We start from the raw sequence: 23,433 nt of genomic DNA on the forward strand, positions 1-23,433 counted from the left end.
GCTATGTTTTGAAGCTTTTTAAAAATGTCAGTTTTATATAGAATATATAGGGAAAACTATTTAACTGGTTGTGTTTTCCACTACGACATTTATCGCAATCTCCGAGCAGAGTTGTCGTTCGTTTCATCACCATACACTAATGAATGCTAATGTAGAGTGCATTTATCGGTGTTTTTACTTTTCGGTAGTTTTCAAACTTTGCGTAATTACTGATTCGGTTTCCCGCCAAATGTCAAAACAGGGAAGTTGAATAAATTGTTAAGCCTGTAATTTGCAACAAGTTTACAATAAATTGTCTCAATATGTTATTGAATTTAATGATATATATTTCTGATATTTTGATCGGTAAGTTCGTATTATGTCGAAGATCAAAATTTGTCGAGTTTTACAAAGAAGTATATTCAAATTTTTTTTTATATCTCGTTTTATCATGATTTGTGTCCCTTTGTCCTGTAAAACTTACTCATGTGAGACCATGTGACATCGTATGTTCCTTTTCAATTTTCTTTATCTTTAGCAGTGTTTAGTGACAATTGAAAGTTAGGTTAGGGTAAGTAATTTTTATTTGATTCTTACTAATACTTACAACAGTTACAATATATCTACAAGACTGCAGAATTTTAGTCCAAATAATTGTACTCTAGATCAAAGAAGTATAAAATACACAGAACTGCAGAATGGCAACTGGCTGTAATCTCGCGTGAGCTCGTGTCAGAGCGTGATTCCGCGTTATCTTACTAAAAACAAACATCGGCGAGCATGGAGTTACAATTTGTACCTTTAAAACTACATTTAAAATACATGTTAGCTTCTAAAACAAAATTAGTTTAATGTGAAATGGTCTTAAGACACGAAGTACACGTTTTTTTTTGCCATCGAAAGAAGCGTGGTCATACGGTGATAATTATTTTACCGATGAATAATTACTTTCGCATACAAAATGACGCGTGGAGAAAGCGCCACTTCCGGTAAACGGGATCTCGTTTTTTTGTCACGGGAGGTTGGCGAGATTTGCTCTATATGCTTTTCAAGTTGCCAATCTATTTATTTTTATAGCTCTTCGTCTAGATTCGAATATCGTTTTATTTTTTGACTGGTCGATATACTTCTCTATGTAGACAACATAAAATATCAAGATGTAAAATCGGTCTACCCAAAGTCTCATTATTTAGACTAGCAGAGTCTGAGAACGGAGTCCTTTGGGAAAGCGGATTATAATTGGTCCAAATAGTTGTGCTCAAGCATTGAATATCGTTATATACAGGGTTTTCCCTAGGAAATTTATTTTGAGGGACATCATGTCTCCCCCAAATTTATTTTTCTGGAAAAAAGAGACTATTTTGGGGGACATGTTTCGATTTGCTTGAATACTTTGATACTCTTTTGGGCTTTTAATAGTTTAAATTGATTGAAATTAACTTTTAATTAATTTGGAAAACTGTTTTTTGGGGAAAACTCATGCCCCCCTTTGCTAGGAAAAGGGGGACATGGACCTCGAAAAGTGGTAAATTTACCACCTTTTTTAGGGCTAGGGAAAACCCTGGTTATATATTTTTGACTGGTAGATATCCACCTCTCTATAGGTAGACAACATAAAATATCAGAATTTAAAATCTGACAACCGGAGGTCTCATTATTTAGACTAATTGCCATGTAGACGCGGTAATGTTAATCGTGTACAGTACATAATACAGGGACCGAATTTAACTTTTTTTCCCCACGCTAGTGCCTTTTTTTTCCACTAGCAAAATGATGGTTTCCACTAGCAATTATTTAAAAGCTGTTTATGTGCAAAATTTATTAAGTTGTTTTGTTATTGTTTGGTTTCATATAAAAGTTCATGGTCCGGACAGGCCGGAAACAAAGTTTTAATGTTAAAATATGTTTGAATTTTAACTGTTACTTGTCATTTCAATAACAGTGTCAGAGTGCATGTATTCATTTCATCCCAGTGTTTTCTTCACACTGCTTATATGTTATATGTATCACTACAAACCTGTCATAGTTTTACATGTTAATTATCAGACTTATGAAGCTTAGAAATTGTCAAAATATGCTGGTTTTATATTTCTTTTTAGATCATCTGATCCAGCTCTGCAAAAAGTTAAGCGTATCTATTTCATTTTCAAAATTCCTTACGTTTACTCAGATAATGAGTATAGATATTAAACATAAATTTTCTGACTTCCCACAAAAAAGTATATATTCCTATCAGCCTCTAAGAATCACTTATGAAAACTCTGTAATGCACACAGATTTCCTTCTAAACATTTCCAGAATATCTGGTTGTAAATAACTTATCAGACTCTTACTGTGACCTAGCTTACAGATAATGTTACAAATTAATTGATCTACAATTACCTGCTCTTATAAAAGTTCTTCAGCACGTAACAGTTTACCAAAAGATTATAATCTTCTAAGTTCTTCTCGCGAATATCCCGCGAATACTTCCTACGAATAAGTATGTTCTCGACATGTTTGCGGCATATTCGCAGCTTTTTGACCATTTCATAAGGGAAGATATCCGATAATTACTTTCATGTAAAGTGACAAGCATCTACAAGCAGTCATGTGATTATCAGTAAATTAACTGCCCCAAAGGAGTTTTTAAAGAGAAAAGGACAGTTTGAGCGAATTCCCCGATTTTCAAACGTGATCGGGAAAATATTCGAGTGCCATGATTTTCTACTCACATTTTTTTATTCTTACTTAAATTTCGCGAGTTAGCGACCGCTAAATTCGATCCCTGATAGGTTTAAATAACCAGAAAATTCATAAAATTAATGAGGAATTGAACCCCCGTCTTACTTGAGTTTATTTTGTGGGACGTATTTGCAACAAAATCAGCATTAAAACTGAAATCAGCAGTGATCGCAATTTCATTGGAAATTTCCTCCACTGTTTTGGTCTTTTCAAGTGTTTGACGCAAATGGAGATATTAATTGCCTCGCTATTTCTAAGGATCAGGTCAAATTATTTGGAAAAACAAAAATGGTAGAGGCCAGAACTGGCCAGAAAAAACATTGTCCTAGGCCAATATTTGGCATCTTCCAAATTCTTGAGATAGGTGAAATTTCCCAATTTGAAACACTGAATTTCCCCCCAAAAAACTGTAGAGTTTCCCAAGCTCGCAAAATTGTTGAGCTTGGATGAAATAATCACTTTGTTAGTTGCATCAGTGATAAGCTCAATTGTCAGGATAACGTTCTGGGCCAAAATACAGCTCTATTACGTACCAGATTTGTATTTTGTATATGAAAGACTCTAAATACAGGATTATACAAAAAAAGCACGCTATTTCTTTCCTATTTTAAAAAGGAATGTGCCGTTTTTTCCCAAAATGGAAAGGCACAGGCACCTCTCCAAAAAGTTCCTTTTAGTTTTAAAACTTCATGTGTGTGTGTGTGTGTTTGTGTGTGCGTGCATGTGATTTGATGCCAGCAGTCTTCAATATGAGAGAATGGTATTAAAAGTTGGAAGTAAAATCCATTTCTTATATTATTGAAAAAAAATTTTCAAAGAGAATTTATTCCTTGAATGTTAAGCTTAAAATAGTCATGTGTAAATAGATCTAATAATGTTTTCTGCCATTCTGCAACAGTAGTATGTTTTTTTGTAAACCTAGCTTGTGGTCATCATCAGTCATTGAAAGTTCATATATTTTCACACATTGCAAAACAGCGATTCTTGTCCTAAATAAATGGGGATGCAAAGATGCTTGCAATATGACGCAATTATCAAACGATAATAGACATGTAATGACTGCGCCCATCGCCAAGCTGACAGACATTCTACATCTGCTTTGCAAAAACAAACATTTAATTTAGGGCTTTGCCACTAGTATGGATCCAGAGCAGCCAGTACTTTAGTACGGTTTTGCTAATTTTTATCAGTTGCATTACAAGTGCTGAAGCAGATAAATGAGCAGTATTGATATGCACTGATTTGAGCTGCGCCATGAAAAAACCAACATAGTGCATTTGCGACCAGCATGGATCCAGACCAGCCTGTGCATCCGCGCAGTCTGGTCAGGATCCATACTGTTCGCTTTCAAAGCCTATTCAGGGTTCGCACAGGCTTGAAAAGTACTTGAAAATGAAGGGCAGTCTTGAAAAGTCCTTGAAAACACAATTTGTCTTGAAAAGTGCTTGAAAATTGCCCAAAGACCTTGAAAAGTACTTGAATTTCTTATTTTGTCGTATGCTAGACAATTAAAATCTCCCCAAAAACCAAAAGTAAATCTTTTAGAATAAAATGGCAAGTTTCGAACAATGGGCAGAGCTACGAAAACGCCGTAATAAAAAAAGGTCGAATGTGTTCGGGACGAAAGCAAAGTTTGGGTACGAATGTTTCGTACTTTCTGTTTAGCGTTGTCTCCCCTGACTTAAATGGCGTCAATTCGTCTAGGAGCATGAATCGCAATTCTTATCGTAATGGGAAAGTGTGTGACAGTCTTACGGTACCCCCACCCCAAACAGTTACCATTCTGTTTGCATCATCGAGTGCTAGTATTTCAAACTAAGTATAAAAAAATAATGTACTTAAAGCAGAAATTATATGGACAATGCAAACCAGAAATATACCTTAAACAAGTCCAATGAAAACATTAATAAAATATTTCAAACCATGTTTCCAGACAGTAAAATAGCGAAAAAGTTTGCTCTTGGTGAAAGAAAAACTGCCTATATCTGTGTATTTGGCCACTTTAAAAGCTTACTGACTGAAAAGATCAGGGGACCATTTGTCGCTCTGATTGATGAAACTTGAAATAAAAAGATGCAAGAAAAACAGATGGATCTTCATATTAGGTTTTGGGATGCAGAATCACAGCAGGTAGTAACACGGTATTATGGTTGAATAAGTCCTTGAAAACTATAAGACTAGTGCTTGAAAAGTCCTTGAAAAGTCCTTGAATTTGACTTGGCCTTGTCTGTATGAACCCTGCTATTGCAATTAGAGAAACTATTAGCGTGGATCCTGACCAGACTGTGCGGATGCGCAGGCTGAACTGGATCCATGCTGGTCACAAACGCACTATGCTGGTTTTCTCATGGCGCTGCTCATTTAGATTCTTGCTGGTCACAAAGCCCTGACATTGGTTTTCGTACAGCAGCGCTCATTTGATTTTAGATTTCTTTTACTGTTACAGATCTATTTGCTTCAGGTAGTCCATAACCATGACAGGTTCCTTGCTGTATACTGTATGTCTTCTGACAATAGCTTGCCATGAAGGTTTTGGTAAGAGCGCACTGCGTGGGATGTTTCCAGATAAATACCCGCCCATGAAACAGAATGGAGTTGACCCAGGGCAGCCGGTTTTCCTGACACCTTATATAGAGCAAGGACAGTTCAAACAAGGTAATTCTGGAAAGTCAGTTTTAATTAACCTTTAGCCAACTAAATTTCTGTCATTCATTTGGGCAGTACCATTTATTATTCGAAGGGGTGTTCACTGAAAATTTACTGACCGAAGACCATGATCAAAGGCAAAATCACTTGCTGGCAGCAGGCTAAAAGTTAATACAGAGACACACATGACATTATATATATTAAAAGGAATTTGATAATGCAATTATTGTGTACATTTATTTCACAGAGGAGGAAGGTGATTAAAATGTTACATTAATTGTTCAAGTAATATGTAGGTACATGTACGTTGTTTTCAGGAATTTTCGTCATGTTCATATAGATCACATAACTAAAACAAATTAGGGGTATGAATTGAAATTGTTTTTCTTAGAGAAAAACTAAGAAATTTAAAACTATGAATTAGAAGTTGTGGAATCATTCAATCACATGGGCATGAAATTTCATGGCACTTAAAAGTGGAAGATGAAATTTCATGGCACTTAAAACTGGAAGATGAAATTTCATGGCACTCAAAAGTGGAAGTAGAAATTTTGTGGGGATATGAATTTGTGTTTTTCAGCTGCTTCCGGCTACTATGAAAATAAGTGACTTTACAGTACCATCTAAAAAAAGATACAACCTATTTAAGAAAAGGAGACAGTCAGTACCAAAACAGAGGTCTTCATACACAATATCTAGCACTTTGTTTTGTGAGTACTTTACCTAGGTATTAGGTCTTGGTATGAAGACCAGAAACTAACTGTCAGGTAATTTTGTACACGAAAACTTGTGTTCATGGTGTTTAACAAGCATGTCGAAAGTAATTATTGCAAATTGCTTGGTAAATACCCTAATGAATGTTGATTTTTAGCTCGACTATTCGAAGAATAGTCTAGCTATTCTACTCACCCTGGCGTCGGCGTAGGCGTCACACCTTGGTTAAGTTTTTGCATGCAAGTACATACAGCTATCATTTAAAGGCATATAGCTTTGAAACTTATTTATTCTTTTTCTAGGTCAATTACCAACCTCACTGGGTCAAGTTCCATAACTCTAACATGTATTTTGAGCAAATTATGCCCCCTTTTGGACTTCTGGTTAAAGTTTTACATGCAAGTTACTATCTCCAAAACTAATGTAGATATTGAATTGAAACTTCACATGTGCCTTCGGGGTTATAAAACTAGTTGATAGCACCAAGTCCCATAACTCTGACCTTCATTTTGGCCAAATTATGCCCCCTTTTGGACTTAGAAAATTCTGGTTAAAGTTTTGCGTGCAAGTACATACAGCTATTACTAAAAGGCATATAGATTTGAAACTTATTTTTTCTTTTTCTAGATCAATTTACCTACCTCACTGGGTCAAGTCCCATAACTCTGACATGTATTTTGGCCAAATTATGTCCCCTTTTGGACTTAGAAAATTCTGGTTAAAGTTTTGCGTGCAAGTACATACAGCTATTACTAAAAGGCATATAGATTTGAAACTTATTTTTTCTTTTTCTAGATCAATTACCTACCTCACTGGGTCAAGTCCCATAACTCTGACATGTATTTTGGCCAAATTATGTCCCCTTTTGGACTTAGAAAATTCTGGTTAAAGTTTTGCGTGCAAGTACATACAGCTATTACTAAAAGGCATATAGATTTGAAACTTATTTTTTCTTTTTCTAGATCAATTACCTACCTCACTGGGTCAAGTCCCATAACTCTGACATGTATTTTGGGCAAATTATGCCCCCTTTTGGACTTAAAAAATCCTGGTTAAAGTTTTACATGCAAGTAACTATCTCCAAAACTACTACAGATATTAAATTGAAACTTCACACGTGTCTTCGGGGTTATAAAACTAGTTGATAGCACCAAGTCCCATAACTCTGACATGTATTTTGGGCAAATAATGCCCCCTTTTGGACTTAGAAAATCCTGGTTAAAGTTTTGCGTGCAAGTACATACAGCTATTACCAAAAGGCATATAGCTTTGAAACCTATTTATTCTTTTTCTAGGTCAATTACCAACCTCACTGGGTCAAGTTCCATAACTCTTAACATGTATTTTGAGCAAATTATTCCCCCTTTTGGACTTAGAAAATTCTGATTAAAGTTTTACATGCAAGTTACTATCCCCAAAACTAATGCAGATATTGAATTGAAACTTAACATGTTTCTTCGGGGTTATAAAACTAGTTGATAACATCAAGTCCCATAACTCTGATATGTATTTTGGTCAAATTATGTCCCCTTTCTAACTTAAAACTCTTTTAATATTTCACATTTTGGGTAATAATTTCCTGCTTCTGTGACAATATTTCGAATAGTCGAGCTTGGCTGTCTTACGGACAGCTCTTGTTAAGCTATGGAAGCAAGTAAGGTAAAAATGAACGTTGATTTTTAGCTCACCTGTCACAAAGTGACAAGGTGAGCTTTTGTGATCGCGCGGTGTCCGTCGTGCGTCCGTCCGTGCGTCCGTCCGTAAACTTTTGCTTGTGACCACTCTAGAGGTCACATTTTTCATGGGATCTTTATGAAAGTTGGTCAGAATGTTCATCTTGATGATATCTAGGTCAAGTTCGAAACTGGGTCACGTGCCATCAAAAACTAGGTCAGTAGGTCTAAAAATAGAGAAACCTTGTGACCTCTCTAGAGGCCATATATTTCACAAGATCTTCATGAAAATTGGTCAGAATGTTCATCTTGATGATATCTAGGTCAAGTTCGAAACTGGGTCACGTGCCGTCAAAAACTAGGTCAGTAGGTCTAAAAATAGAAAAACCTTGTGACCTCTCTAGAGGCCATATATTTCATAAGATCTTCATGGAAATTAGTCAGAATGTTCACCTTGATGATATCTAGGTCAAGTTCGAAACTGGGTCACGTGCCTTCAAAAACTAGGTCAGTAGGTCTAAAAATAGAAAAAGCTTGTGACCTCTCTAGAGGCCATATATTTCACAAGATCTTCATGAAAATTGGTCAGAACGTTCACCTTGATGATATCTAGGTCAAGTTCGAAACTGGGTCACGTGCCTTCAAAAACTAGGTCAGTAGGTCTAAAAATAGAAAAAGCTTGTGACCTCTCTAGAGGCCATATATTTCACAAGATCTTCATGAAAATTGGTCAGAACGTTCACCTTGATGATATCTAGGTCAAGTTTGAAACTGGGTCACGTGCCATCAAAAACTAGGTCAGTAGGTCAGATAATAGAAAAACCTTGTGACCTCTCTAAAGGCCATATATTTCATGGGATCTGTATGAAAGTTGGTCTGAATGTTCATCTTGATGATATCTAGGTCAGGTTCGAAATTGGGTCACGTGCCTTCAAAAACTAGGTCAGTAGGTCTAAAAATAGAAAAACCTTGTGACCTCTCTAGAGGCCATATATTTCATGAGATCTTCATGAAAATTGGTCAGAATGTTCATCTTGATGATATCTAGGTCAAGTTCGAAAGTGGGTCATGTGCCTTCAAAAACTAGGTCAGTAGGTCAAATAATAGAAAAACCTTGTGACCTCGCTAGAGGCCATATTTTTCATGGGATCTGTATGAAAGTTGGTCTGAATGTTCATCTTGATGATATCTAGATCAAGTTCGAAAGTGGGTCACGTGCCATCAAAAACTAGGTCAGTAGGTCAAATATTAGAAAAACCTTGTGACCTCTCTAAAGGCCATATTTTTCATGGGATCTGTATGAAAATTGGTCTGAATGTTCATCTTGATGATATCTAGGTCAAGTTCGAAACAGGGTCATGTGCGGTCAAAAACTAGGTCATTAGGTCTAAAAATAGAAGATCAATGTGACCTCTCTAGAGGCCATACTTGTGAATGGATCTCCATAAAAATTGGTCAGAATGTTCACCTTGATGATATCTAGGTCAGGTTCGAAACTGGGTCACGTGCCTTAAAAAACTAGGTCAGTAGGTCAAAGAATAAAAAAACCTTGTGACCTCTCTAGAGGCCATACTTTTCATGGGATCTGTATGAAAGTTGGTCTGAATGTTCATCTTGATGATATCTAGGTCAAGTTTGAAACTGGGTCAACTGCGGACAAAAACTAGGTCAGTAGGTCTAAAATTATTAAAATCTTTTGACCTCTCTAGAGGCCATATTTTTCAATGGATCTTCATGAAAATTGATCTGAATGTTCACCTTGATGATATCTAGGTCAATTTTGAAACTGGGTCACATGCGGTCAAAAACTAGGCCAGTAGGTTTAAAAATAGAAAAACCTTGTGACCTCTCTAGAGGCCATATTTTTCATGAGATCTTCATGAAAATTAGTGAGAATGTTCACCTTGATGATATCTAGATAAAGTTCAAAACAGGGTCACGTACCTTCGAAAACTAGGTCAATAGGTCAGATAATAGAAAAACCTTGTGACCTCTCTTGAGACCATATTTTTCAATGGATCTTCATGAAAATTGGTCTGAATTTTTATCTTGATAATATCTAGGTCAAGTTCAAAACTGGGTCACATGAGCTCAAAAACTAGGTCACTATGTCAAATAATAGAAAAAGCGACGTCATACTCAAAACTGGGTCATGTGGGAAGAGGTGAGCGATTCAGGACCATCATGGTCCTCTTGTTCATTTATGGAAACAAGCAAGTTAAATAAGGAATGTTGATTTTCAGCTATGGAAGAGAGAAAGGTATATAATGAATATTGATTTTTCAGCTATGGAAGCAAGCAAGGTAGGGCCTATAGAAGGAGTGGATCAGACCAGTTACGCTGGCTTCATCACTGTGAATAAAACATACAACAGTAACATGTACTTCTGGTTCTTTCCAGCACAGGTATGTCTTCATTGATGACAAATAAAATTGTATTTACTGTGGTGTTATTTCAAAATTTTAAGAAAATGTCCTTCATTTTCACTGATTGATGACCCGACGAGCTGGAAAACATACGCCTTGTTGGATTTCTTTTTGTTAGCTGACCTGAACTTTGTTGAGCTAAAGGTGTGTGGTGCAGTGTCGGGTATACTGCATAAAATTTCTTTTAATGTCTTCTTTAACACAAATGGTCAGAATTACACAAATATGGCAGATATCTCTAAAACCTGTCACTGACCTATACTTCTTATTTCACCATTTGTAGACCACATGTTCTTTTAAGGCAGCGAGAAGTTTCATTAATATCTGCATTGTAGAAAAATTTCTTTTAGCGAAAATTTTATCGTAATTTTTCCATAGATGCCCCTTATGAAAGCTTGTGTGAGCTTTAAATTTTTCAAATCAGTTTAACAAAAAATCAAACACAGAACCCTATCTTTTTTTTATATGCCGAATTTTCAAAGTATATTCTGAAGTTTAAAAAATCGAGGTTTAAACAGATTCTTCATTGCAGAACATTTTTTTTATCCAGACATGCAGAACAACCTTGAGGTATATTTGATTAATTTTGTTATAATATTATTATTATCCAACAGAATAAGCCAGAATCAGCTCCGGTTTTAGTGTGGCTACAGGGCGGACCTGGTGGATCCTCGCTGTTTGGACTGTTTGTAGAGAATGGACCATACTTGGTTAACAAGGACATAAAATGTGAGTAGACTGCTGGGTGAGAAGACTATCGTCAAACTGGAATGAAATAAGCTTGTTATTATAGTACAGTGTTAAACCATTTTTAGCTTGACTATATGAAGTATCTTGCTTGACCCGGCGTCGGTGTCTCTCAGCGTCCCCACCTTGGTTAAAGTTTTTATGCACTTTCTCTGTTTTCTTCTTATCTCTGTTTTTAGCTTGACTATTCGAAGAATAGTCTAGCTATTCTCTACTCACCTTGGCGTCGGCGTCACACCTTGGTTAAAGTTTTGCGTGTAAGTACATATGGCTATCATTTAAAGGCATATATCTTTGAAACTTATTTTTTTCTTTTTCTAGGTCAATTACCAACCTCACTGGGTCAAGTCCCATAACTCTGACATGTATTTTGGCCAAATTATGCCCCCGTTTGGACTTGGAAAACCCTGGTTAAAGTTTTACATGCAAGTTACTTTCTCCAAAACTAATGCAGATATTGAATTGAAACTTCACATGTGTCTTCGGGGTCATAAAACTAGGTGATAGCATCAAGAGCCATAACGCTGACATGCATTTGGGCCAAACTATGCTCCTTTTAATGCCCCCGAAGGGAGGCATATAGTTTTTGAACCGTCTGTCAGTCTGTCGGTCTGTCAGTCTGTCCGCAATTTTCGTGTCCAGTCCATGTCTTTGTCATCGATGGATGGATTTTCAAATAACTTGGCATGAATGTGTACCACAGTAAGACGACGTGTCGCGCGCAAGACCCAGGTCCGTAACTCAAAGGTCAAGGTCACACTTAGACGTTAAAGGTCATTTTTCATGATAGTGCATTCGTGTCCAGTCCATGTCTTTGTCATCGACGGATGGATTTTCAAATAACTTGGCATGAATGTGTACCACAGTAAGACGACGTGTCGCGCGCAAGACCCAGGTCCGTAACTCAAAGGTCAGGGTCACACTTAGACGTTAAAGGTCATTTTTCATGATAGTGCATTCGTGTCCGGTCCATATCTTTGTCATCCATGGATGGATTTTCAAATAACTTGGCATGAATGTGTACCACAGTAAGACGACGTGTCTCGCGCAAGACCCAGGTCCGTAGCTCAAAGGTCAAGGTCACACTTAGACGTTAAAGGTCATATTTCATGATAGTGCATTGATGGGCGTGTCCGGTCCATATCTTTGTCATTCATGCATGGATTTTAAAATTATTGGGCATGAATGTGTACCACAGTAAGACGACGTGTCGCGCGCAAGACCCAGGTCCGTAGGTCAAAGGTCCTAAACTCTAACATCGGCCATAACTATTCATTCAAAGTGCCATCGAGGGCATGTGTCATCCTATGGAGACAGCTCTTGTTTGACTTAGAAAATCCTGGTTAAAGTTTTGCATGCAAGTACATATAAGCTATTACTTAAAGGCATATAGCTCTGTAACTTAGTTTTTCTTTTCTAGGTCAATTACCAACCTCACTGGGTCAAGGCCCATAACTCTGACATGTATTTTGTGCAAATTACGCCTCCTTTTGGACTGGTTAGAGCTTTGCATGCAAGTTACTATCTCCAAATCAAATGCAGATATTGAATTGAAACTTTACTGTATCTTCAGGGTTATAAAACTAGGTTATAGCATCAAGTCCCATAACTCTGACATGCATTTTGGCCAAATTATGTCCCCTGTGAACTTAAAACTTCTGGTTAAAGTTTTGCATGCAAGTTACTATCTCCAAAACTAATGCAGATACTGGATTGAAACTCTAGATATTCTAACATTTAGGGTAATATTCCTGTTTCTGAGACAACAATACGAATAGTCGAGCATTTGCTGTCTTACGGACAGCTCTTGTTTCTTGATGGATTTGCTTCAAACTTAAAATAGTTATTCCTCTTCATCACCCACTTCATGTGACTATCATGTACAACTCAGAGACCCCTTAGTCAATGGTAAAGGTCAGTCTTTAAGATTAACAGAGTCTTTTCTGTGTTTGCTCAATAACTCTGCCATCCATCAAAGGATTTTATTTTTACTTTAAAAGCACAAATTTTAGTAAAAATGACCTATACTGTGTTGGTGCACCGTAAAACCCAAATAAATAAATAAATAAATTTAGTAAAAATGAGTTGATGCTTCATGGGCAACACTCCGGATCTCTAGCTGAAAGGTCAAAATTACATTGGAGGTCAAGTATTTTAGGTCATTTTTCTCGTCTGTGCCTAGATATTAAAGTGACTTGGTATAAACATTCAGCATAACAAGCTGATGCGTCATATGAAACCAAATTACAAATGTTTAATAGGTGTATTTTCTTTAATACAACAAAGTATTTTATCAATTTTTTGCTCCATTTCCCACCAGCTTTAAAATGAAATGTTACTAAAACTTTTAACAGATGTTAAAAGCAGTTAACAAATGTATATTTTCTGATACTGAAATTTAAATCGAAACATTTTGCGTTAAAACATATTGTATATAAAGCCCACTATTTTATATACATCATTGACAGATATCAGATCATTAGGTTATGCTGTAGTTGAGATAGTTACCTTCTAGTAGGGGAGACTGTATTACATGGCATTACTTCATTCACTTCTTTGTGACTAACGAGTTCTTACACAAAACCGAAGGGCACAACTGGTTAAGTGACTGTCAAATGGTAATTTTAATGAAAGTATTTAACACAATAAAACTAAAGTAAAATGGGTAACCATGCCACTTGAAGAGGATCAGATTATATGAGCCGTGCCATGAGAAAACTAACATAGTGGCTTTACGACCAGCATGGATCCAGACCAGCCTGCGCATCTGGGCAGTCTGGTCAGGATCCATGCAGTTCGCTAACAGTTTCTCTAATTGCGATAGGCTTTGAAAGTGAACAGCATGGATTCTGACCAGACTGCGCGGATGCGCAGGCTGGTCTGGATCCATGCTGGTAGCAAACCCATTATGTTGGTTTTCTCATGACGCGGCTCATTCAAGCTATGTAACTACATGTACATGTGTCTGTTGTAGTTGTGAAAAAGGACATCACATGGAACAGCAAGTATTCCATGTTGTACATTGACAATCCAGTTGGTACGGGGTTCAGTTTTACAGACAAGGATGAAGGCTATGCTAGGAATGAAGTGGATGTTGCTAGAGATTTATACAGGTACGTGTTGGAATACTGTAAAATTGTTTAAGTTTGCAGCCATTTAAGGCCTCCAGATTGCACGACATAAAACAAGAGGGTCATGATGACCCTGGATCGCTCACCAGAGTAATATGTTTCAAATGTCAAACTGATGATTTTTAGAAAATTTTCCAATGTACAATCAAGTAACCCCTAGGGCGGGGCCAGTTTTACCCCGGGGGTCATGATTTGAACAAAGTTTGTAGAAGTCGACTAGGCAATGTTACATATTGAATATCTAAGATCTAGGCCTTCTGGTTTATTTTAAGCAAATTTATGAAGATTTCCCTATGTACAATAAAGTAACCTCTGGGGCTGGGTCAATTTGACCCTGGGGGGTCAAGATTTGAACAAATTTTGTAGAGGTCCACTAGGCAATGATACATGTCGAATATCTAAGCTCTAGGCCTTCTGGTTTATTTTTAGAAAATATTGAAGATTTTTCTATGTACAATCAAGTAACCCCATGGGGCGGGGCCAATGAAGCCGGGGGTCATGATTTGAAGAAATTTTGTAGCCTACTAGGCAATGCTGCATGTCAAATATCTAAGACCTAGGCCTTCTGGTTTATTTTTAGAAATTTTTTGAAGATTTTCCTATGTAAAATCAAGTGACCCCTGGGGCGGGGTCAATTTTGACCCTGGTGTCATGATTTGAATAAATGTTGTAAAGGTCCACTAGGCAATATTACATGTGAAATATCTAAGCTCTAGGCTTTCTGGTTTATTTCAAGAAAATTTTTGAAGATTTTCATATGTAAAATAAAGTGACCCCTAGGGCAGGGTCAATTTTGACCCCGAGGGTCATGTTTTGAACAACTTTAGTAGAGGTCCACTAGGCAATGCTAAATGTCAAATATCTAAGCTCTAGGTCTTCTGCTTTTTGAGAAGAAGATTTTTTAAAGTTTTCCTATGTTAAATCAAGTGACCCCTGGGGCGGGGTCAATTTTGACCCCGGGGGTCTGATTTGAACAAATTTTGTAGAGGTCCACTAGGCAATGCTACATGTGAAATATCTAAGATCTAGGCCTTCTGCTTTATTTTTAGAAAATTTTTGAAGATTTTCCTATGTAAAATCAAGTGACCCCTGGGGCGGGGTCAATTTTGACCCCAGGGTCATGATTTGAACAATATTAGTAGAGGTCCATTAGGCAATGCCACATGTCAAATATCTAAGGTCGAGGGCTTCTGGTTTTCGAGAAGAAGATTTTTTTAAGATTTTTCTATGTAAAATCAAGTGACCCCTGGGGCGGGGTCAATTTTGACCCCGGGGTCATGATTTGAACAAAATTGGTAGAGGTCCACTAGGCAATGCTTCACACCAAATATCTAAGCTCTAGGGCTTCTGGTTTTTAAGAAGAAGATTTTTAAAGTTTTTCCTTTCGGTTGCCATGGCAACCAGAGTTCTGCATGGAATTCAATTCTTTGAACAATATTAAGAGAAGACCATCCAAGGAACATCCCTGTGAAGTTTCATCAAAATTGGCCTGTTGGTTTAGGAGGAGATGTTGTTTAAAGGAAAGTGTGGACGGACGGACGCCGGACGGTGAGCGATCACAATAGCTCACCCTGAGCACTTTGTGCTCTGGTGAGCTAAAAAACCCAACTTAGGTATCAGGAAATTAATGCTATATTTCTTAAGAAAGCTTTGAAACTGAATTACTTACAGACTATCTCTTATGGAAACACATGAGAATTAGTTGTTTTTACTAATTTTTACAATGAAAATCGAAAAGCATTTGTAACGTTTTGCTCGAGGTAAACTGCCTTAATTATAAATATCTATATTTAACGCGCTAAACTCCCAAGTTTGATTCCCGACACAGGTATCTCTTTTAGCCGGACTATTCAAAGAACATGTTTAAAACGAAATGTCACATAGCATAGCTGTCTTGATTAATTTACGTACACATGAGTTGGTTATTCGCTGTGCAGAATTATTCGTCATCATTTGCGCCCTAATGGAACTATTCCACAAGACGTATTACCATTTCCGGTCCTGGCGTGTATAACAAAAAGCGTGACGACCTACCATTTGGATCCATACATGCACGATGAAACAGTTCTATCGTATTTGATCTAAATTATACAATAAGAGAATATTAGAATCGAAACAGTTCATAGCAAAACCGTGTTTGAACACTATTTATACACTCTGGCTGTTATATGTCGTACAAAATTATTACACCCGACGTATAACCGCCCATCATGTATAAATAGTGTTAAAATAGTGTTTTGCTATAAATAAATTTTAATAATTTCTTAAATAATATACTTAAACATGCAGCATTCACGCCCATCCTGAATATATGTAAAAGCTAGAGTTGCTTAGAAACAGATTGTAATTGCATAATGTCACAGATCACATTGAGATATAACACATTGTAATTGTATAATGTCACAGATCACGTTGAGATATAACACATTGTAATTGTATAATGTCACAGATCACATTGAGCTGTAACACATTGTAATTGTATAATGTCACCAGATCACGTTGAGATATAACACATTGTAATTGTATAATGTCACAAATCACTTTTAAGATATTATGCATTGTATATACATTATGTCAAACATCATTGCAAGATGTTTTATGACTAGCTTTGAGTTGGAAAAAAACCCCAAAAAAACGTCTTAAAATTAAAAGAAAATCTGAGACATGTTGAGACATTACTGCCGATTTTGAAGTAAAAAATTTATCCCTGTATAGATACTTTGTAATCAAATCGATAAGCAGTACTTTGGTTTCATTGAAATTATACTGTACAGCAATTATACAAGATACAAGAGATACAAGTAACATTATTTTATGTCAGATATATAGTATAACAAATAACATTAGCTCATGAGTTGTTTCCCAACAAACAACAGAAAACAGAAATTAACAAAAATAAAGCGGCTAAAAGGAAAGATAAGTGAATAGTTAAAGCATATTACAACATTTACGTTGCAGGGATTAAGAATGACATGGTTATATGATTAAAACAAACTAACATAGCACATATAAGCAAAGACCTGTAAAACATGAAGCACATAAGTAAAAAAAATTGACAAAAACTGCATAGAAGTTGCTAATCTTGACAGTAAGGATAAAAAAATATATTAATAAAATACAAATATCTTTACCATATCTGAACAAAAAGGCATTTTTTTAGCTCACCTGTCACAAAGTGACAAGGTGAGCTTTTGTGATGGCGCGGTGTCCGTCGTCCGTGCGTGCGTGCGTCCATAAACTTTTGCTTGTGACCACTCTAGAGGTCACATTTTTCATGGGATCTTTATGAAAGTTGGTCAGAATGTTCATCCTGATGATATCCAGGTCAAGTTCGAAACTGGGTCACGTGCCGTCAAAAACTAGGTCAGTAGGTCTAAAAATAGAAAAACCTTGTGACCTCTCTAGAGGCCATATATTTCACAAGATCTTCATGAAAGTTGGTCAGAATGTTCACCTTGATGATATCTAGGTCAAGTTCGAAACTGGGTCATGTGCCTTAAAAAACTAGGTCAGAAGGTCTAAAAATAGAAAAACTTTGTGACCTCTCTAGAGGCCATATATTTCACAAGATCTTCATGAAAATTGGTTAGAACGTTCACCTTGATAATATCTAGGTCAAGTTCGAAACTGGGTCACGTGCCGTAAAAAACTAGGTCAGTAGGTCAAATAAAAGAAAAACCTTGTGACCTCTCTAAAGGCCATATTTTTCATGGGATCTGTATGAAAGTTGGTCTGAATGTTCGTCTTGATGATATCTAGGTCAAGTTCGAAACTGGGTCACGTGCGGTCAAAAACTAGGTCAGTAGGTCTAAAAATAGAAAAACCTTGTGACCTCTCTAGAGGCCATATATTTCATGAGATCTTCATGAAAATTGGTCAGAATGTTCACCTTGATGATATCTAGGTCAAGTTTGAAAGTGGGTAACGTGCCGTCAAAAACTAGGTCATTAGGTCAAATAATAGAAAAACCTTGTGACCTCTTTCGAGGCCATATTTTTTATGGGATCTGTATGAAAGTTGGTCTGAATGTTTATCTTGATGATATCTAGGTCAAGTTCGAAAGTGGGTCACGTGCCTTCAAAAACTAGGTCAGTAGGTCAAATAATAGAAAAACCTTGTGACCTCTCTAAAGGCCATATTTTTCATGGGATATGTATGAAAATTGGTCTGAATGGTCATCTTGATGATATCTTGGTCAAATTCGAAACAAGGTCATGTGCGGTCAAAAACTAGGTCAGTAGGTCAAAAATAGAAAAACCTTGTGACCTCTCTAGAGGCCATACTTGTGAATGGATCTCCATTAAAATTGGTCAGAATGTTCACCTTGATGATATCTAGTTCAAATTTGAAACTGGGTCACGTGCCTTAAAAAACTAGGTCAGTAGGTCAAATAATAAAAAAACCTTGTGACCTCTCTAGAGGCCATACTTTTCATGGGATCTGTATATTATTTGGTCTGAATGTTCATCTTGATGATATCTAGGTCAAGTTTGAAACTGGGTCAACTGCGGTCAAAAGTTAGGTCAGTAGGTCTAAAATTATTAAAATCTTTTGACTTCTCTAGAGGCCATATTTTTCAATGGATCTTCATGAAAATTGATCTGAATGTTCACCTTGATGATATCTAGGTCAGTTTCGAAACTGGGTCACATGCGATCAAAAACTAGGCCAGTAGGTATAAAAATAGAAAAACCTTGTGACCTCTCTAGAGGCCATATTTTTCATGAGATCTTCATGAAAATTAGTGAGAATGTTCACCTTGATGATATCTAGGTCAAGTTCAAAACAGGGTCACGTACCTTTGAAAACTAGGTCAATAGGTCAAATAATAGAAAAACCTTGTGACCTCTCTAGAGACCATATTTTTCAATGGATCTTCATGAAAATTGGTCAGAATTTTTATCTTGATAATATCTAGGTCAAGTTCAAAACTGGGTCACATGAGCTCAAAAACTAGGTCACTATGTCAAATAATAGAAAAAACGATGTCATACTCAAAACTGGGTCATGTGGGAAGAGGTGAGCGATTCAGGACCATCATGGTCTTCTTGTTAGCTCACCTGTCACAAAGTGACAAGGTGAGCTTTTGTGATCGCGCAGCGTCCGTCGTCCGTCCGTCAGTCCGTTCGTGCGTGCGTGCGTAAACTTTTGCTTGTGACCACTCTAGAGGTCACATTTTTCATGGGATCTTTATGAAAATTGGTCAGAATGTTCCCCTTGATGATATCTAGGTCAAGTTCGAAACTGGGTCACATGCGGTCAAAAACTAGGTCACTAGGTCTAAAAATAGAAAAACCTTGTGACCTCTCTAGAGGCCATATATTTCACAAGATCTTCATGAAAATTGGTCAGAATGTTCACCTTGATGATATCTAGGTCAAGTTCGAAACTGGGTCACGTGGCATCAAAAACCTGGTCAGTAGGTCAAATAATAGAAAAACCTTGTGACCTCTCTAGAGGCCATACCCTTGAATGGATCTTCATGAAAATTGGTCAGAATATTCAGCTTGATGATATCTAGGTCAAGTTTGAAACTGGGTCAGGTGCCATCAAAAACTAGGTCAGTAGGTCAAATAATAAAAAAACCTTGTGACCTCTCTAGAGGCCATACTTTACATGGGATCTGTGTGAAAGTTGGTCTGAATGTTCATCTTGATGATATCTAGGTCAGATTTGAAACTGGGTCAATTGCGGTCAAAAACTAGGTCAGTAGGTCTAAAATTATTAAAATCTTTTGACCTCTCTAGAGGCCATATTTTTCAATGGATCTTCATGAAAATTGATCTGAATGTTCACTTTGATGATATCTAGGTCAAGTTCGAAACTGGGTCACATGCGGTCAAAAACTAGGTCAGTAGGTCTAAAAATAGAAAAACCTTGTGACCTCTCTAGAGGCCATATATTTCACAAGATCTTCATGAAAATTGGTCAGAATGTTCACCTTGATGATATCTAGGTCAAGTTCGAAACTGGGTCATGTGGCATCAAAAACCTGGTCAGTAGGTCAAATAATAGAAAAACCTTGTGACCTCTCTAGAGGCCATATTTTTCATGGGATCTGTATGAAAGTTGGTCTGAATGTTCACCTTGATGATATCTAAGTCAAGTTCGAAACTGGGTCACGTGTGGTCAAAAACTAGGTCAGTATGTCTAAAAATAGAAAAACCTTGTGACCTCTCTAGAGGCCATATATTTCGTGGGATCTGTATGAAAATTGGTCAGAATGTTCATTTTGATGATATCTAGGTCAAGTTCGAAACTGGGTCACGTGCAGTCAAAAACTAGGTCAGTAGGTCTAAAAATAGAAAAACTTTATGACTTCTCTAGAGGCCATATATTTCATGAGATCTTCATGAAAATTGGTCAGAATGTTCATCTTGATGATATCTAGGTCAAGTTCGAAAGTGGGTCACGTGCCATCAAAAACTAGGTCAGTAGGTCAAATAATAGAAAAACCTTGTGACCTCTCTAGAGGCCATATTTTTCATGGGATCTGTATGAAAGTTGGTCTGAATGTTCATCTTGATGATATCTAGGTCAAGTTCAGAACAGGGTCATGTGCGGTCAAAAACTAGGTCAGTAGGTCTTAAAATAGAAAAACCTTGTGACCTCTCTAGAGGCCATACCCTTGATTGGATCTTCATGAAAATTGGTCAGAATATTCAGCTTGATGACATCTAGGTCAAGTTTGAAAATGGGTCACGTGCCTTCAAAAAGTAGGTCAAATAATGAAAAAATGTTGTGACCTCTCCAGAGGCCATATTTTTCATGGGATCTGTATGAAAGTTGGTCTGAATGTTTATCTTGATGATATATAGGTCAAGTTTGAAACTGGGTCAACTGCGTTCAAAAACTAGGTCAGTAGGTCTTAAAATAGAAAAACCTTGTGGCCTCTCTAGAGGCCATACCCTTGAATGGATCTTCATGAAAATTGGTCAGAATATTCAGCTTGATGATATCTAGGTCAAGTTTGAAACTGGGTCAGGTGCCATCAAAAACTAGGTCAGTAGGTCAAATAATAAAAAAACCTTGTGACCTCTCTAGAGGCCATACTTTACATGGGATCTGTGTGAAAGTTGGTCTGAATGTTCATCTTGATGATATCTAGGTCAGATTTGAAACTGGGTCAATTGCGGTCAAAAACTAGGTCAGTAGGTCTAAAATTATTAGAATCTTTTGACCTCTCTAGAGGCCATATTTTTCAATGGATCTTCATGAAAATTGATCTGAATGTTCACTTTGATGATATCTAGGTCAGTTTCGAAACTGGGTCAGGTTAGGTCAAAAACTAGGCCAGTAGGTATAAAAATAGAAAAACCTTGTGACATCTCTAGAGGCCATATTTTTCATGAGATCTTCATGAAAATTAGTGAGAATGTTCACCTTGATGACATCTAGGTAAAGTTCAAACAGGGTCACGTACCTTCGAAAACTAGGTCAATAGGTCAAATAATAGAAAAACCTTGTGACCTCTCTAGAGACCATATTTTTCAATAGATCTTCATGAAAATTGGGCAGAATTTTTATCTTCATAATATCTAGGTCAAGTTCAGAACTGGGTCACATGAGCTCAACAACTAGGTCACTATGTCAAATAATAGAAAAAACGAGATCATACGCAAAACTGGGTCATGTGGGAACAGGTGAGCAATTCAGGACCATCATGGTCCTCTTGTTTTTTAGCTCACCTGTCACAAAGTGACAAGGTGAGCTTTTGTGATTGCGCGGTGTCTGTCATCCGTCCGTCCGTGGGTGCGTGCGTGCGTGCGTCCGTAAACTTTTGCTTGTGACCACTCTAGAGGTCACATTTTTCATGGGATCTTTATGAAAGTTGGTCAGAATGTTCATCTTGATGATATCTAGGTCAAGTTTGAAACTGGGCCACATGCCATCAGAAACTAGGTCAGTAGGTCTAAAAATAGAAAAACCTTGTGACCTCTCTAGAGGCCATATATTTCACAAGATCTTCATAAAAATTGGTCAGAACTTACACCTTGATGATATCTAGATCAGGTTCGAAACTGGGTCACGTGCCTTCAAAAACTAGGTCAGTAGGTCAAATAATAGAAAAACCTTGTGACCTCTCTAAAGGCCATATTTTTCATGGGATCTGTATGAAAGTTGGTCTGAATGTTCATCTTGATGATATCTAGGTCAAGTTCGAAACTGGGTCACGTGCCGTCAAAAACCAGGTCGGTAGGTCTAAAAATAGAAAAACCTTGTGACCTCTCTAGAGGCCATATATTTCATGAGATCTTCATGAAAATTGGTCAGAATGTTCACCTTGATGATATCTAGGTCAAGTTAGAAAGTGGGTCACGTGCCATCAAAAACTAGGTCAGTAGGTCAAATAATAGAAAAACCTTGTGACCTCTCTAAAGGCCATATTTTTCATGGGATCTGTATGAAAATTGGTCAGAATGTTCATCTTGATCATATCTTGGTCAAGTTTGAAACAGGGCCATGTGCGATCAAAAACTAGGTCAGTATCTAAAAATAGAAAAACCTTGTGACCTCTGTAGAGGCCATACATGTGAATGGATCTCCATAAAAATTGGTCAGAATGTTCACCTTGATGATATCTAGGTCAGGTTTGAAACTGGATCACGTGCCTTAAAAAACTAGGTCAGTAGGTCAAATAATAAAAAAGCCTTGTGACCTCTCTAGAGGCCATACTTTTCATGGGATCTGTATGAAAGTTGGTCTGAGTGTTCATCTTGATGATATCTAGGTCAAGTTTGAAACTGGGTCAACTGCGGTCAAAAACTAGGTCAGTAGGTCTAAAATTATTAAAATCTTCTAACCTCTCTAGAGGCCATATTTTTCAATGGATCTCTATGAAAATTTATCTGATTCTTCACCTTGATGATATCTAGGTCATTTTCGAAACTGGGTCACGTGCGGTCAAAAACTAGGCCAGTAGTTATAAAAATAGAAAAACTTTGTGACCTCTCTAGAGGCCATATTTTTCATGAGATCTTCATGAAAATTAGTGAGAATGTTCACCTTGATGATATCTAGCTAAAGTTCAAAACAGGGTCAAGTACCTTCGAAAACTAGGTCAATAGGTCAAATAATAAAAAAACGTTGTGACCTCTCTAGAGACCATATTTTTCAATGGATCTTCATGAAAATTGGTCAGAATTTTTATCTTGATAATATCTAGGTCAAGTTCAAAACTGGGTTCACATGAGCTTAAAAACTAGGTCACTATGTCAAATAATAGAAAAAACGACGTCATAGTCAAAACTGGGTCATGTTTGAAGAGGTGAGCGATTCAGGACTATCATGGTCCTCTTATTTATTTAATGAATGCTAATAGCATGTCCATTTAGGTTGGTGTAGCCTTTTAGCGCCTTCCTCTTAAACATTAGAAGAAAGCACCTTAAACTA

General features: G+C 37.0%; 1 protein-coding gene across 6 annotated transcripts in view; it reads left to right on the forward strand.

Annotated features, from left to right (window-relative positions):
• The first annotated feature begins 203 nt into the window (after window positions 1–203).
• Window positions 204–23,433, forward strand: part of LOC123531311 (probable serine carboxypeptidase CPVL) — a 45,647-nt gene continuing 22,417 nt past the window's right edge. The window contains exons 1-5 of one of the 6 annotated variants that reach the window (XM_045312156.2): window positions 204–345; window positions 5,165–5,358; window positions 10,023–10,141; window positions 10,777–10,891; window positions 13,884–14,022. In XM_045312156.2, coding sequence (XP_045168091.2) covers window positions 5,178–5,358; window positions 10,023–10,141; window positions 10,777–10,891; window positions 13,884–14,022 — 554 coding nt within the window. In that variant the 5' untranslated portion in view covers window positions 204–345; window positions 5,165–5,177. Of the gene's footprint in view, window positions 346–438; window positions 545–5,149; window positions 5,359–10,022; window positions 10,142–10,776; window positions 10,892–13,883; window positions 14,023–23,433 lie in introns of those variants that run through there. The other 5 variants (XM_045312155.2, XM_045312158.2, XM_053517181.1 and 2 more) reach the window with 5 other exon arrangements.

This window comes from Mercenaria mercenaria, chromosome 11 (genome assembly GCF_021730395.1).
Source record: "Mercenaria mercenaria strain notata chromosome 11, MADL_Memer_1, whole genome shotgun sequence".
NCBI classification, from domain to species: Eukaryota; Metazoa; Mollusca; class Bivalvia; order Venerida; family Veneridae; genus Mercenaria; species Mercenaria mercenaria.